At 38.7% G+C, this 14,464-nt stretch overlaps 4 protein-coding genes across 5 annotated transcripts; 3 read left to right on the top strand and 1 right to left on the bottom strand.

The window, feature by feature from the left end:
- Window positions 1-3,969: 3,969 nt before the first annotated feature.
- Window positions 3,970-4,998, bottom strand: CG7484 (uncharacterized protein). Its single transcript, NM_140743.2, has 3 exons — window positions 4,889-4,998; window positions 4,715-4,833; window positions 3,970-4,397 (listed from the first exon to the last, which is right to left on the bottom strand). Exons 1-3 carry the CDS (start codon window positions 4,925-4,927, stop codon window positions 4,019-4,021), a joined length of 537 nt encoding a protein of 178 aa, NP_649000.1. The 5' UTR covers window positions 4,928-4,998; the 3' UTR covers window positions 3,970-4,018.
- A 336-nt stretch (window positions 4,999-5,334) lies between these two features.
- Window positions 5,335-10,053, top strand: Krn (Keren). Its single transcript, NM_079405.4, has 2 exons — window positions 5,335-5,623; window positions 8,989-10,053. Exon 2 carries the CDS (start codon window positions 9,083-9,085, stop codon window positions 9,734-9,736), a length of 654 nt encoding a protein of 217 aa, NP_524129.1. The 5' UTR covers window positions 5,335-5,623; window positions 8,989-9,082; the 3' UTR covers window positions 9,737-10,053.
- Ndfip (Nedd4 family interacting protein) lies at window positions 5,335-12,173 on the top strand. Its single transcript, NM_168743.3, has 2 exons — window positions 5,335-5,623; window positions 10,369-12,173. Exon 2 carries the CDS (start codon window positions 10,371-10,373, stop codon window positions 11,172-11,174), a length of 804 nt encoding a protein of 267 aa, NP_730291.1. The 5' UTR covers window positions 5,335-5,623; window positions 10,369-10,370; the 3' UTR covers window positions 11,175-12,173.
- Window positions 12,174-12,877: 704 nt separating this feature from the next.
- CG43085 (uncharacterized protein) lies at window positions 12,878-14,129 on the top strand. 2 transcript variants are annotated; one of them, NM_001275067.1, is made up of 2 exons: window positions 12,878-13,234; window positions 13,294-14,129. In NM_001275067.1, exons 1-2 carry the CDS (start codon window positions 13,175-13,177, stop codon window positions 13,999-14,001), a joined length of 768 nt encoding a protein of 255 aa, NP_001261996.1. In that variant the 5' UTR covers window positions 12,878-13,174; the 3' UTR covers window positions 14,002-14,129. The 2 variants fall into 2 exon arrangements, with proteins under 2 accessions (NP_001261996.1, NP_001246818.1); NM_001259889.2 differs by having other exon boundaries at window positions 13,146-13,234.
- Window positions 14,130-14,464: the final 335 nt, after the last annotated feature.

The following is a 14,464-nucleotide window of genomic DNA, read 5'->3' as shown; positions in this document are numbered from 1 at the left end:
TAGAAAATAGTAATCGAGCGCATTCATTAATTGCTCGCCCGCTCTCCCAAAAGGCATGTGTGTTAGTAAGTAGTTTGTGTCTTTGTTAATAAGCGCGACGCAGTTTGCGCTATGTGTGTGCTAAATTAGTAGTCAAAGTTCAATGCGGCATTTTGAATAACTGGAGGTGCACTACGGCAAAATACTCCTCTTTCGGATTCTACTACCTTTCCAGACTGCTTGGTACATATTTGCACATGTGCCACGGATCGAGCGATCCGGAGAGCAAATAACAAATTATTCACATAAATGCGCAAAACATCAGCTTGGTTTAATAAATTAAACAAGCTGCTCGTAATTCCAAAATCAAGTTTTCGATCTTTACAGCCAGCAACTTATAAACAAAGCTAGATAGAGAGAGAGAGAGAGAGAGAGAGAGATCCCAAGCCAGGAACTAAGCTAATAAGCCACACAGCAAGAAAAGTTATACTCCAATATATAAATAATTTTTAGAACACAGCTTTTTATATTGACTTATTTGATTTTGTTTATTGAATCTGACTGGTGTCGTTGAAAAATATTGTTAAAACCTTCAAAGAGCTATTGACTCTTAATAAAAGTAGCATAGGTTGTGTTGAAAAACTGGATAAACATTTATCAAATGAAACATTTTTTAGCTGTATTTCTTTATTTTGTATATTTTTGCAAACAAACTTACCTTTTATAACGCAATTTATTTATTTCTTATACTTTATTTGGTATTTGAATTATTAGCTAATCTTTTGAAACATAAATATCTCCAGATCTCATTTGAAAAAAAAATCCGATTTGTTTTCTCAGTGAGAGAGAGAGTTTAGATTAGAGAGAAAGAAAACGGCAGATTGCGTGGGAGAGCAGATATCGGAGGTATAACGGTAAAGGGCAATCCCCACATGTAGTAATCGAAAAGCATAACGCCAATACAGTCAAGCTTCCATATTAGACCTAAAATCGAAGCATTTTAATTGAAATGTTTTTGCTAGCATTTATGGCTGCTTATGTTTACTTTTCACACTCGCATGTTTAATTGTTATGTTAACAAAGGTTGAGCGTGCCGAGCATCTTCATCTTTCGGGGGTTACGACTGTACCGACTGAAAGCGCCAGAACCGAACGGAAAACGTTAGAGCGAGATAGCTGGATGTTTATTATTATTTCGTGTTCATGTTAGATCTTAATTAAGTGTTAAAATGGCATGAAATTAAATCTGTGAGAGTGGTTAGCTGGAAGTGATGACGCTGTGACGATAACGTCATTATCGTTATCGCCCCCAAGCCACTCGAAAGTCGCAAATGTTATCAGTATTCCCATTCGCATTCGCACAGCAGAAACAACAACAGATTCGATTCCAGTTCACAATCCACCCCAGAATCGGCCGACATTATTCAGCTCCTCCAGCATGGGGGCTTCAGCTCCAGCACTCGGCATCCGTCCATGTTCCAATCTCTCCACTTCCCGGGGGGTCTTTGGGGACATTGCCATTGCTGTTTCTACAATGCTACATTGCTGTTGTTATTGCTTTTACTTCAGCCAGCTGGCTATATGCCTCAGGCACAGCAGCGGTCAAGCGATTAGTATTTAAAATCACGTAACTTACAATTACACTTATCTTAGGTAACTTCATTTTTCAGAAGTCATACAGAAAATGGATCATGAAGATCACTGATAATATAGATATTTCAATAGCAACGTCAATGGTTGGCCCTTAACAATAAAAGGGTAAGACCAGCTGGGTTTTATTGATTCTAGGCGTCTATAATAGTTTTTGCTACTTTTTTGATGCCAACTGTAAGTTCGTTGTATATACAGAAAGTACATATACATATATCGTAGTTTTTGCAACACGGACCAGTTGAATGCACCCTAGTTGCTTATATGGCACACAATTGATAAGAATGCAAGAAATTCTCGGATTCCAATTGTAATGCATACCTCGGTATGTGTGTATGTGCGTGTGCAAGAGTAATCATAATAGGAAATAATTAGTATTGATTACAGCGCCTCGCCATTGATTGATAACAGCGTGCATAGAAAAAAGGCTATATTTGCTAGAACGTCAATGTTTTAGTAATAACCCTTTTAATAGTACTTAATTGGGAGACGACATCCTAATTGAATACACATACATAGGTGAGAATGGCTTACTTCTTTATTGTAACCGTTTCAAAAATAGAATAGAATATTTGAAAAAATTCAAATTAGCTTTAGTTTCTCGAACAGCTTATATTTACTTTAAGATTTTATCAAGCATATTGACATCCTACTCAGCTGCCACCAACACATTTCCACCGGATCCTTTAAAATGAACTAGTACATTTGTTGTTCTTCCCATTTAGGCGGGGCACGTGCCCAAAGTGCGTACATTTAGGGGTACATTGTCCCTGTATATACATTTGTACTGTACATATATCCGTACGATGGGGTCTGCGTGTGATAGCAGCGGCTAAAAATAATCTATACGCATCAGAGGGGCCCAGCATTGACGTTCGAGATTGGATTTGGATTGGAATGTATTGGCACGCGTACTGGCTGCAAGTCCCTTCAAGGGCAGCGTTGATAAAGGGTCCATCACAGTGGTGCAAGGACGATGGAACATTCGCCAAACTCTCGATGACGAGGTACCACAGCCCATTGTAGCCGCCTTAAATTGCAATAACTAACAACAAGGACAGCAAATAAGAATTAATAATGCATATCAGTGTATACTTGTAATGAAACGTAAACAGGCGATAGTGCGGTGGGCCTATAAACAATATTATTTGCTCTTCGAATTTGTGATGCTGTAATCAGTTGTAGGAGCATCATAGAATTTGTAATGCATTTTTCAAAATGCTAATAAAGCTAGACGTTTACTTGCATAAATACTCTTGTATTTGTTTATATTCATCGCATCCAAATAAACTGCACGTTGCAATACTATTTATATTTAAGACATTTTTATGGAGGTCAGCTATAAAATAATCCACATTGTACAATATTTTAAGCTTTTCACAGTTTAGATCTTCCAAGCCCAACTTGAATAAATTTAATAAATATCTCCCTTTGTCAGGATATCAAACATTGCAGTTCATGTCACTTTAAAAACATTTGATCCAAGTATTCCAAAGTAGAAAGTAGTTATTAAGGTAAAAGTGTTAGGCAAGACATTATTATTAAATTGTCACTACTTTTTGGTGATATTTTCTAAGAGCACCGATCTCATTATTATATGAATATATGGTTGACTTAGGAACTGTTTGATCATGCGCGGTATCCGGATAAAAACAAGATTAAGAGAGCGGAAAGACGGCGATGTCAAGGCTGCGTCACAGATCGGAAATAGACATCAGCTACGATTTTGGCGGGCAGAAATATGCTGTTTGCCGTTTCAGTTACCACAATTACTCCAGCAGGCTGATCAAATATTGATCGACTTGAGGACCCCCACCATGTGAGCCCACTACGTCACTGCTGACGGCCACAAAGGGGGGGGGGGGGTGTGGTGTGGTGTGATGTCTTTGCGATAAGAATTTCGGCTACAATGCCGCGAATTTGTTGCCTCAGCCGGGAACTTTCCTTTGCCATCGATAACAAGATAACAAATAAAATGATTTAATTTATACTTATGAATCGAAAACTCCCACGGCGTCGCATTGCAGTAACTGGCTTGTCAGTTACTCTCAAACTGTGTCCACAGCTTTTCCGCGGTGGCGCGTAGAAAAGCTCACGCCACCTTGCAGTGGCTCTAAAAACTTTTAAAAACTAAATCTCTTTAGTTAGATTAGATCTCTCATATTACAAGCCAATTTTATGTATATCCCTGATCTTGATGTTTATATTTTTTAAATTCAGTGGCTTGACATCCCAGAAGTTTGGAGTACTAATCTCACGTCTACACATTTTTAGTTCTTGAACAGAATATATTTAACAAAATATAAATATTCAATGATTTTGAAAGAAAATGGTACGGTCTATAGTTTTGTTTCGGATTTTATTAATCTACAGTTTTGGGTATGCTTATTTTAGATCCTGTTGGTTCGCAGGTAATCTTCATCGTCATCTCCATCGGCATCCTCCACCACGCTGTACGAATTCTTGCCGGCACCATCCTTGGCCAGATGCGTTTCGAAGAACTCCTCGACAGTGTCTGTGTTCCACTTGGTTATGGACAACGTCTCCTGCACTTTGCCACTGGCATCTAGGAGCTTAACCACGGGATCCAGTCCTCTTACGTATTTGATCTGCAGGTTGGGGAACTTGGCAGGTCGGCCGCTTTGAATAAAGGCCTGAATCTGCGGATAGGCCCGGAATTTGCAGGTGCACACCTCCAGAATTGCCTTGGCATATGTCCGCTGTGCCGCCGGCTGCTGATCCAAAGTGCAGCATTGCTTACACTGAGGCCTGAAATGTTAAAAATGTTTTGGATGAATAAAAAAGAGCAATGGGCTCAAGCAGAAACTATAAAAAGTTAATATAATTTTTGTTATTAAAAACTGAAGGAAGAATCATATTTAGTCAGTGGTATGGAGGAGCTTACTAAGTCAAGCTAAGCATTTTTGGTTGGAATATTTAAAATGAGGTATGAAATTTAACCTGATCTAATTAGATTAACATATTAATTAAACAATTTTCAGGTCTTCTTATGGAATGATTATAGCATAGTTCATGGGTATCTTTACAACTCCAAAGCTAGATTAATTAAATGTTATTGAACCCACTTGATGGTATCCAATCCGAAATCATCCAGTTTTTCGCAACTGGAACACATTAACTGGGCCTTAATAAAACCCAACGCCCGGCAGTCGGCGGCCGTCAATTCGGCTTGAATTTGCTGGCACTGTAGGGTATAAAATATATATTAAAAACATGTCTTAGCTTCAGACATAACTTACACTTAAAGCCAGTAGAAGAAATATAGCACATTTATGCATTTTTGTGGCTAAATTCTAATTAAATTTACTACGTCCACGTCGTTGTTTACAAAATTTTCTTAGCTTAGTGATGAGTAGAAGGGAAAATAACATTATTTAGGCTTATCGATTATATTCGGGTTGCTTGTCTTTTCATCGTTTAGGGTATTCCGTATACTGTTTATGAATTAGACAATTAATCAAACTTTTGAACAGCTTTAATAAACTTATTATTATTATTTCTTGATATTTTTTCAGCAATTTGAAACTTTTGTCACTATAAAAGTGTACAAAATAATTTCAGGTTTTTATATTCAAGTACGCAAGTTTATTTTCCGATGTTAATAACTAATTTCATGTGATTCGATAGCTTATCACGCTTACATCCCTACAATCGATACGGACTGCCCAGCAGCTGGCCACCACTAGCTCAGAAATCGAAGATTATTCGTGGTGGTGCATTTGTTTTTTTCGCTTCGCTCGCGAAGTGAGCCCAGTTTTAAATTATTTAAATTGCGTATAGTGAAGCCACTTGAAAGCGAAACGCCTACTGTCGCAGTTCTGCCAAAAAACCAACAGTATTAGCTGTGTGCGTGTTTGGCAACAACAAGTCAACAAAATTCGAACAAAATCAATAAAACGGAAACGTGAGAGAGCGCTGCGCAAAAGAGAAAAGCGAACGCAATCGCAATCGACCAACGCATAGAAGAAAACAAGGTGAATAAATAGAACATGGCATAGAAAAGGCGAACTAGAATCAAATCGAATTAAAATCGGGTACAGAAATAGACGTGAAAAGAAAGGGCGAAGAAAGGGAAACAAATAACCGTTACAGGAGCACTCCTGGAGATTTAAGGCTCTCTCTCCCCCTCCTCAGCACTTTAGCCCCAGTTGTGCGTTTGTGTGTGTACATGTGTTTATGTTTTGTTTAGCACATTAATAATCTTAATTCTGCTAGATTTCGCCACTCAGGTGCTAAACGCTAAAAAAAAAAGTGCACACTCCGATAAGTCTACCCCTGTGTCGGTGTACTTGTTTATTTAATTCATATTTACTCAAGTAAATTAATTCATTTGCCCTTGTACAATAACAACAAGCGCCGTTTGCTTGGAAACTCGTTCTCGCAGTCGACCGCCTCCCCTCTTCGCTCCTAATCTTATTCTTTCTCTATTCCACTGCAATACCACTGCAGCTGTCGGTGCCTGTGTGTTTTTCATTCAATCCAGGAAATTGCCCCTTGAGAGACCTTCCATTCAGACAGCTCCATCTGCATCTTCTTCAGCTTCTTCCGCTTGCATCTTCATCCTCTCTCTTGTGCTCCCGGTCCCGTTTAACTGGTTTACTTTATGCTTTATTCCACTGATGCCTCCTCTATCGCCCTCTCCCTTGCGCACACCTGCTGCTTGGCAGCTGTCCACGCGCTCAAATTTCTTATCACCGAACAAACTCCGGCTGAAACCCAAAACCTGGCCCAAACTGCGTTGTTACTTTTCCACGGCAATTCCCTAATTTCCAACGCCTTTTGTCACGGCCCTGTTGCTTTCTCCCTCTCGAGAGCTCTAACTCCCTCTCCAATCCTATTTTTACATACACGCATACGCAGTAAAACTTGGCTATGACAAACCACATATTATTCTATAGATACCAAATACTGTTTTTTTAATACTGTATATTGTTAGATACAAAAACACTTTTGGAATTACAAATCCAGATGGAATTATTAAAAAAAAATATGTATATATTTTGCACAAAATTTCTCATCTGTTTCAAAGGTAATTCCATATGTGTTGACATTTAGAAATGTAAAAGCTTTTCTATTTATTTTAAAGATTCAAAAATTATTTTTAGCCGAATGCATACGCATTAAAAGCAAATCGATTTATTCGGTTTAAACATCTATTGTTTTTCAATGGAAAAACCAGTGTATTTTCCAGAGAACCTTACCTAAGTTTTTATATGTATATATTACATTGAAAATAATTATATGCCAGCTTTGAAGCATGTTAACGATAAGTGTACTTGAGCCCGATTGTTAGTGAATTCTTAAAAAATAAGAATGAGCAAAGTCGCTTTACATTGGGATTGATTGTGAAATCCTCCAAATCTTTGTGTGTCACTATAGAGTCTTATTTAAAATGATATTACCAAATGTATTGGCAAAACGCAGATAAGTTCAACTGTACAATGTGCAATCTCTCGGTTTCGTGCAATTTTGCAATTTTTCAAATGCCCGCACATCTGACTCATCCACAGGTAACTGTAATTACTGCCTAGCATCCACTTGCTTTCCGCACCTGTGGATGGTATTTGTCACCTTATCAATACGGTTTCTCTGTGTTGACTGTGATTTTAGATATTCCTGCGCACGAAAAAAATTGGACACCTCTAAATTTAATTATACAAATAGTACTGTTTATGTTTTCCTATATTTATTGAAGTATTTTAAAGTGTGTATACAAAAGTAATTATTGAGTGCATATGAAACCAAAGTCTTTTGTATTCTGATACAAAAATCATATCATATATGATATCAAAATTTATTTCTGTGTACTCTGCTGTTTGTGAGGTCAATTTTTGATAAGCCACCAGGTGCTCATTTAGCTCGTTGGCGCCTATTAGCTCATTATTCAAGCTTACGTCCGGCTCACCCACATACCCACAGATATAAAAAAAAACTATACAAAAAACCCATATATGCACTCGCAGAAATTAGGGCCAACTTAAGCCCACTCACGCAGTTTCTTTATTGGCTTGAACTATTTTTGTTTTGCTCGTTTGGCTCCGTTTATATTTCAATTGACCGAAAGGTCATCTTAATTGCATTTGTGTTTTGCGACTGTCGCACTGTCCTACTCGCACTCGCACTCGCACTCTTCTCCTGCCATTTCAGCTGTCAACTTTCACTCGTGAGCTTTGTTGTTGTTATTTTTAGACGTAGGTGCGTGCCACACATGTGATGGGAGGAAAGGGGAAATTTTATGGGGCTTAGGGCTCCGTTGAGCTTTACAAAGCAATTGGACACGGTTTAGTCCAAGGACTCGCGACTGTGGATTGAGATTCCGACTAGTGACGAGAGTCCTAGAAAATAAAAGCTAAATGCTATCTTATATATAATTGACTGTTTGAAATAAAGTACAAATATTAGATTTAATGTGCTAACATCCAAACAGGTGACGAAAGCAAAACTTTTTAAAACGAAGTGTATATTTATTATAATTGCAACTGTTTCGCTCTTCTTTCCTTCACTTCCAAGTAGAAGAATATAACTTTAGTTTTGATTAATAATGTAATATTGCATGTTTGAATAAAAAAATAGTTCAATTTCACTGACATATTTCCTAATATAAATTTAGACAGTTAAGTTGGCATGACTAGCGTTTATTGAAAGCACTTAGAAAGTTTTAATTTACGTTAAGTGGAATTCCGAAAATTAGTGTTTCTGAAAACGACACTGTTATTGTGGATCACAACTAAGGCGAGCACTAATTTGTTTATGTTTTTTACGCCCACTCAAATGGTCGCCACTCAAATGTTGCTTACAAATGATGTATTTGTTTCAGCAGAATTACTCAACATCGTTGTTTCTGTTGATCATTCGAATTATTTTGTTTATATACGCAACGGGATCAGTTACATTCTAATGAAGCTCATTCTTTCTCCGGAAAAGATCTTGTTTATAACAAGGCGTTTCGAAATCCTAAGGTTAAATCAATTTTTTATACGTTTAAATACATCTTGTATTAAACAGTTTTTATATATTGAAGTGCCTGAAGTGTTCGCTATGTTAAGTGAGAGTGTAAACAGAAAAACCAATTGATAATGAATGCAGGCTGTGCAAATGCCACAGCCGCTTGGGTTCCGCTCGCGATTCCGGCCAGGTAAATAAACGATGTCATTTTTTTGTTAAAAATTTATGAAATTCGATTTTCTGTTTCTCGTTCTCACTTAGGTCGAGGAGCATAGGTTGTAATTGTGAGAAGGAGGCGGCTGGCGGTGCTAGGCAGGCAATTAACCCACACAGACCCGAACACGAGCTTACATTTTTGATTTGTTTTTAATTGCACTTCGTTTTTGTTTTGCAGCCGCCTGCCAGCCAAAGCCAAGAATTCCACATTACAAAACACCTTAAACTGCATTGCCACATTCCCAAGTAAGCTGCCATGAGTTAAGATCAAGATGCGAGCCCAGGATCTGCTGCTGCTTGCCACCGCTTTAATCGGCGCTTACCTACCGCTCACCGCCGCCTGTTCCTCGCGTGCCATCGCTAAGCCGCGGCCAACAGCTGCACCGATCCTGCCGCCGGATAATGTGGAAATATCCACAACGCCGAGACCGAATGTCACCTTCCCGATCTTCGCCTGTCCACCGACCTATGTCGCCTGGTATTGCCTGAACGATGGCACCTGCTTTACGGTGAAGATCCACAATGAAATCCTATACAACTGCGAATGTGCGCTGGGATTTATGGGTCCGAGGTGCGAGTACAAGGAGATTGATGGCTCGTACCTGCCAACCAGGAACCGTGTGATGCTAGAGAAGGCCAGCATTGTTAGCGGAGCAACGCTGGCCCTTCTGTTTATGGCCATGTGCTGTGTGGTTTTGTATCTGCGACACGAGAAGCTGCAAAAACAAAAGCTGCACGACAGCACCACAACCACAACGACCGACGGTGGCTGTCAGAACGAGGGCATGGACGAGGTGGATGGCTTGCGACCCTTACGTCCAGTGAGACGTCCCTTTGGACCCTGCCGCATCCTATCGCTGGAGGAGGCCCACCTTCAAGCGAAAGCCTCCAATCGCCCCAGGCATTGCAACGAACTTTTGCGCTAACTAATTAGCCTGGCTGCTCATTTGTTTTTAAATGTCTAACATGTCCAACTGTTTATTTTAACTGCTAAACGAAACTATTATTTTTGCCATCTGATTGAGATGGCGAATGCCGTAGTTCTAAGTGCCTACTGACGTGCCTATAACACATTTAGATCAAGTATTAACGAACGAAAACTGATTGCTCAGAGAGAGATAAAAATAAATCTAGATATAATTCAATGCAATTTTGGCAGCTAGCCGCCCATTTATTTATTATACACCTAATTTTATTAAAAAAAAAAACGCGTGAACTAATATCGTCAATAAAAGCGAGAACTAAATCACCAGCTTTACTTTCAATTTAGATAATGCAAATTTCGAATACCTTTAGAATTTGATTGGGAATAGTTTGCACAAAATTCACCATGGCCTTGATTTTCCTTTTATTTCAGAGATGCATGTAAATACTAAACAGTTGATCTGTTAAGCTACACGAAAATAAGGATATCTTAAATTTAGTATGTAAGAAAGAAAAGAATTTCTTAAGAATCTTCTTTTCTGAGACGTCACCTTAGGCTGTCAAAAAAATTCATATGCTTTGTAACCCCTTAAGCACTGAATTAATTTTCCCGTTTTCCGTTTGTAATTTCCAGTCATGCCGCACAACAACCAGCCGTCTCCCGGGGATGATCAGTTGGGACCGCCAAAGGCGGACTTCAGTGCTCCGCCACCGTACGAGGCGAACGTTGGCCATGGCCAGCAGGTAGCACTGCCGGCTCAGATGCCACCGCTGGCCTTGGCCACACCCGATCCCAGTCAGATCCCGATACAGATGCAAGTGCAGCTGCCGAGCCAGGCGGACCTTATGAATGCACAACTGCCGCCAGAAATACACGGGAAGTTGCCCACGTACGAGGAGGTTCAAATGGAAAAGTCGCTGAACGGAGAGCTGCCGCCCGCCTTTTTGACTTTACCCTCCTCGCAGCAGCTACCGCCGCCGCCGAATCCGCTACTGCCGCCAAATCCGCTGCGCGATGGAGCCGCTGCTGTGCGATCTGCCCAGCCGGCACTCACGTTCATCGCCATCGATGCCAGCGATCCGGAAAATAGTCTGTCCACCACCGACAACTTGCTCGGCACGGACATCATGTTCATCACGGCCTTCATTGTGGCCTTTTTGTTTAACTGGATCGGCTTCCTGATGCTCACCTGTTTCTGTCACACAATCGCCGCCCGATATGGAGCATTGTCGGGATTCGGATTGTCGCTGGCTAAATGGACGCTGATCGTGAAGCACTCGACGGACTTGGCCTCGCACGAAAACTCCTGGCTCTGGTGGCTGATCTGTGCCTTTGGCTTCCTGATCAGCATACGCGCTTTAATACAGTATGTCAGCATCAAGCGATCGTGGCGCCTCCTTTCCGCCTCTGCCCAGGAACGGCTGCTATTCTTTTACTAGGTGCACCTGGAGGCTTTCCAGTGGTCGTCTTGTAAATACGTTGTGGGTGGCTAGGAGGCTCGAATGCTACCAACCAACCGATCCCAACACCCTCTATTCCCCAGACCCAGCACACGAAAAATCAACGCGAACTTATTTTGCAGAGTTCTCGAAATCACTATGGACTTGAAAGTATTCCCTCAAATGTATTAGTCAATCAATTTCTTTAAAATAGAAGTAATGTTATTCAAAAATATACTTTGTATATCCGTTTACTACACTTTCAAGTCACAAACTTATTGGGATATCTCGCAAGTCCAAAATTGCATTAGCTTTCAAGAAAGTTTCAATTTTCTTTTAAATACTAAATGTATTGAACAGTTTTACATTAAGCCAATTGTAAATTGTAAACGGTGCAGCGGCTTAGATGTTGCGAAGAAAATTCGATTTCGAGAGCTATCCGAGTTGTGGGTTATCATTTTTTGTAGTTTCTGTGTTAACTAGAGACGTTAAAAATGTGTGTTAAAAAGTGAAAGGCGAATGCATCTTCGCATCTGCTCTCCCCCAATCGATTATAATTGTAAATGTATGTGAAATGTGTATGGATATATAAATATCTCACCCTAATTGATCCCTCTACACCCCCACAAAATCTCCCTAGGCCTTTTAGTGGCGCCCATGCACTTGAAACAAAGACACAAAACAAACCAAAAAATAAATGGGATACAAAATTATAAAGGGTCGAGATAGAAAAGTATGCCACCCATATCTTTTGTTGAGCCCATTTTACGCTGTGGTACTTAATTAATTAACTACACAAGAGCCAGCAGTAATACGAATGCTAAACACACACAAACAACTATTGCTAGAACATATGATTATTGCCTATTATAACGTTTAATTACTATGTTTAATCCCTTTGTATGTAAATCAAACGATGCTTATGCATTGCAAAGGGTGCAGAGTCGCATTATCTGCGCCAGTTTTATGCAAATTCAATAAAATCGAATGATGTCATTCAAATTTGGAACTTTTCTTTGGTACTGCTCAAAATTACGGAATATTGGAAACAATGGACTAAGAAATCGAAACGATTTTTTTTCTGTCTATTTGAATAAAGCTACACAAAATTAAGATTAGTTTTCAGCTTGAATTTGTTGAATCATCAAATCATGAACTTATAGTCGCATCAAAACAAACGAAAATCTGTTTACATGTTCGATTTTAATTTAACGGGAAAACCAGCTTATCAGCGGCTTCGGAATCAACTATTTCTGTATCCTTTTTCGTATTAAGAAACAGACAGAATATATTTCTGTCCGTCCGCGAGTACAGTATAAATTCTTTATCACGAGTTCTAGAGAACTACACGAGCTAGAAAGTTGAGTTTTGAATTTTTTTAGATAAAAGCGTACTTCAGGTAAATAAAGCTTTAACTCAAATTATTGAACTGGTGTGTGTGCTAAGATTATTATTATGTATTTTATATTTTTATTTATTGCTTTATAAAATATTATTGATATGAATCAAATAGAATAGTGATTTTGTTTGAGTAACCATAGTGTTTCTCTTGATTAATTAAATATTTTCTTCAGCTTGGCTTTTGACATTTTTATTAATAATTAAAGCCTACTTTATTATTAATACCGACCGAATAAGAAACAAGATGGATTTCTCAAAAACAATTACCAAAGTTTACAAAGGAAAGCAATAATTGTAGTATGCTTATATTTCATCGGAATATTGATAAGAAACTCATGTATTGTCAGAACCGTATTCTTTTGTATTTTAATAATTACCTCAATTTATTTTATTTAAGGCAGTTACCCGCAAAACACTCCGCAAAACCAAAATTTCAGACATTCTAATTCATCCCAAAGGTCACAAGAAAGGTACTCAATGTATGTACACATGTACGTAGCTTGATAACAGATTTGCTGATGGGTCTCATTTTGCGACGATGAGTATAAAAGGCCTTTTTCTGAGCAAACATAATTCAGTGTTCATTGTTCGTCGGTAAGATGAAGGCAGTTACTTCAAGAGTGTTGGGTTCGATCCTAGTGTTATTATTGATACATTTAGTAAGTTTGAACTGGGTCATTATTTTGTATATACTAAATATTTCTTATTCTTTTAACAGACATCAGCAAAAGAAGCGGAGGTTCACTTAACAAATCCTCCAACAGAATGCAGACTGGTGTGTAATCCAGGGTATCATATCGTGGTTAAAAAGGGTACCTTGTATCATAATGGTAGGAAGCTTGACGATAATGCACGGTATGCGCCGAAGATGGCGTGTGATTTGGAGAACAGTTGCAACTTTAAATTTACGCCACAAACATTAAGTTACATGAATACAGCAATTAATGTAGGCACACAACTAACTATTAATTACGACTGCAAGCGGGATAACTTCCAAGGAGATCCGAGAAGGATAACAGATTATACGAAAACGCAAGGATGTCCGCAAGACTCTTTTGTTCAGAAACACGTCGCATATTTTAACGATGAAAATATTGCTCCCAAGAGGGATACACCTGTCGCGCAAAGGGAAAGGGAAATGATTGCCATGGGCGTATGTGCTCAGGTCAAACGTTTTAGGCAAAACAACCCAAGAACGCCCATCGATCCACATCTTGGCACAGTGTACTTGATATTTGACAATAGAACAAGTAAAAATGATTTCATGCCGAGTCCTGATGTTAGAAAGTGCCAACTTAAGCCCAATTCTCTGACCAAGACATACAAGTATGATTGCGAGAGGAAAGCGGATAAATGGACATGTACTTTTGCCAGCAAGGGAAGGGACTTGGCCATAAATGACAAGATTACAAGTCACTTAGGATGATTATCATTTTATTGTATAGGACTCAAGGCTCAAATGGGAATGCAAGACACAGCGGACTAATTTTATTCCAAACGAAATTTTAAATATACATATATGCAATTGATCAAATTCGTAATAAAAATATGAATAAAACGATAATTTGTTCATTTCTTTTATCGCGATGGAATATAGCTCTATATATCCGTTGTTATACGCTAATAATATTATGTTCTATGATCGAAGTTTTAACGCTTTTTGTGTTTTACAGAAAAACGTTTTATGTCTAAAAGCGCATTTTTCACTTAAAGGATCCGAGAAATTTTAAAAGTGGCTTTATGATAGAATTGTATAAGAGTTTATGCAAGGATTACAAGCGGAAATTCTTTTGAAAAACATTTCTTTATTTAAAGCTAACATAACTAAGACACAAATTTTGAAAATATTACGGTCTATACCAAAAAAATATCGATATTTTGTCCTTATT

This window comes from Drosophila melanogaster, chromosome 3L (genome assembly GCF_000001215.4).
Source record: "Drosophila melanogaster chromosome 3L".
NCBI lineage: Eukaryota > Metazoa > Arthropoda > Insecta > Diptera > Drosophilidae > Drosophila > Drosophila melanogaster.
Note: the sequence above shows the minus strand (reverse complement) of the source record. Positions and strands in the feature narration are given on the sequence as shown.

Coding starts and splice junctions, on each gene's coding strand:
- CG43085 (NM_001275067.1), top strand. CDS start 13,175: ATGAAGGCAGTTACTTCAAGAGTGTTGGGTTCGATCCTAGTGTTATTA. Junction 13,235..13,293: donor TGTTATTATTGATACATTTA/GTAAGTTTGAAC, acceptor TTCTTTTAACAG/ACATCAGCAAAAGAAGCGGA.
- Krn (NM_079405.4), top strand. CDS start 9,083: ATGCGAGCCCAGGATCTGCTGCTGCTTGCCACCGCTTTAATCGGCGCT.
- CG7484 (NM_140743.2), bottom strand. CDS start 4,927: ATGCATAAATGTGCTATATTTCTTCTACTGGCTTTAAGT. Junction 4,834..4,888: donor TTCTTCTACTGGCTTTAAGT/GTAAGTTATGTC, acceptor TATACCCTACAG/TGCCAGCAAATTCAAGCCGA. Junction 4,398..4,714: donor TTCGGATTGGATACCATCAA/GTGGGTTCAATA, acceptor TTAACATTTCAG/GCCTCAGTGTAAGCAATGCT.
- Ndfip (NM_168743.3), top strand. CDS start 10,371: ATGCCGCACAACAACCAGCCGTCTCCCGGGGATGATCAGTTGGGACCG.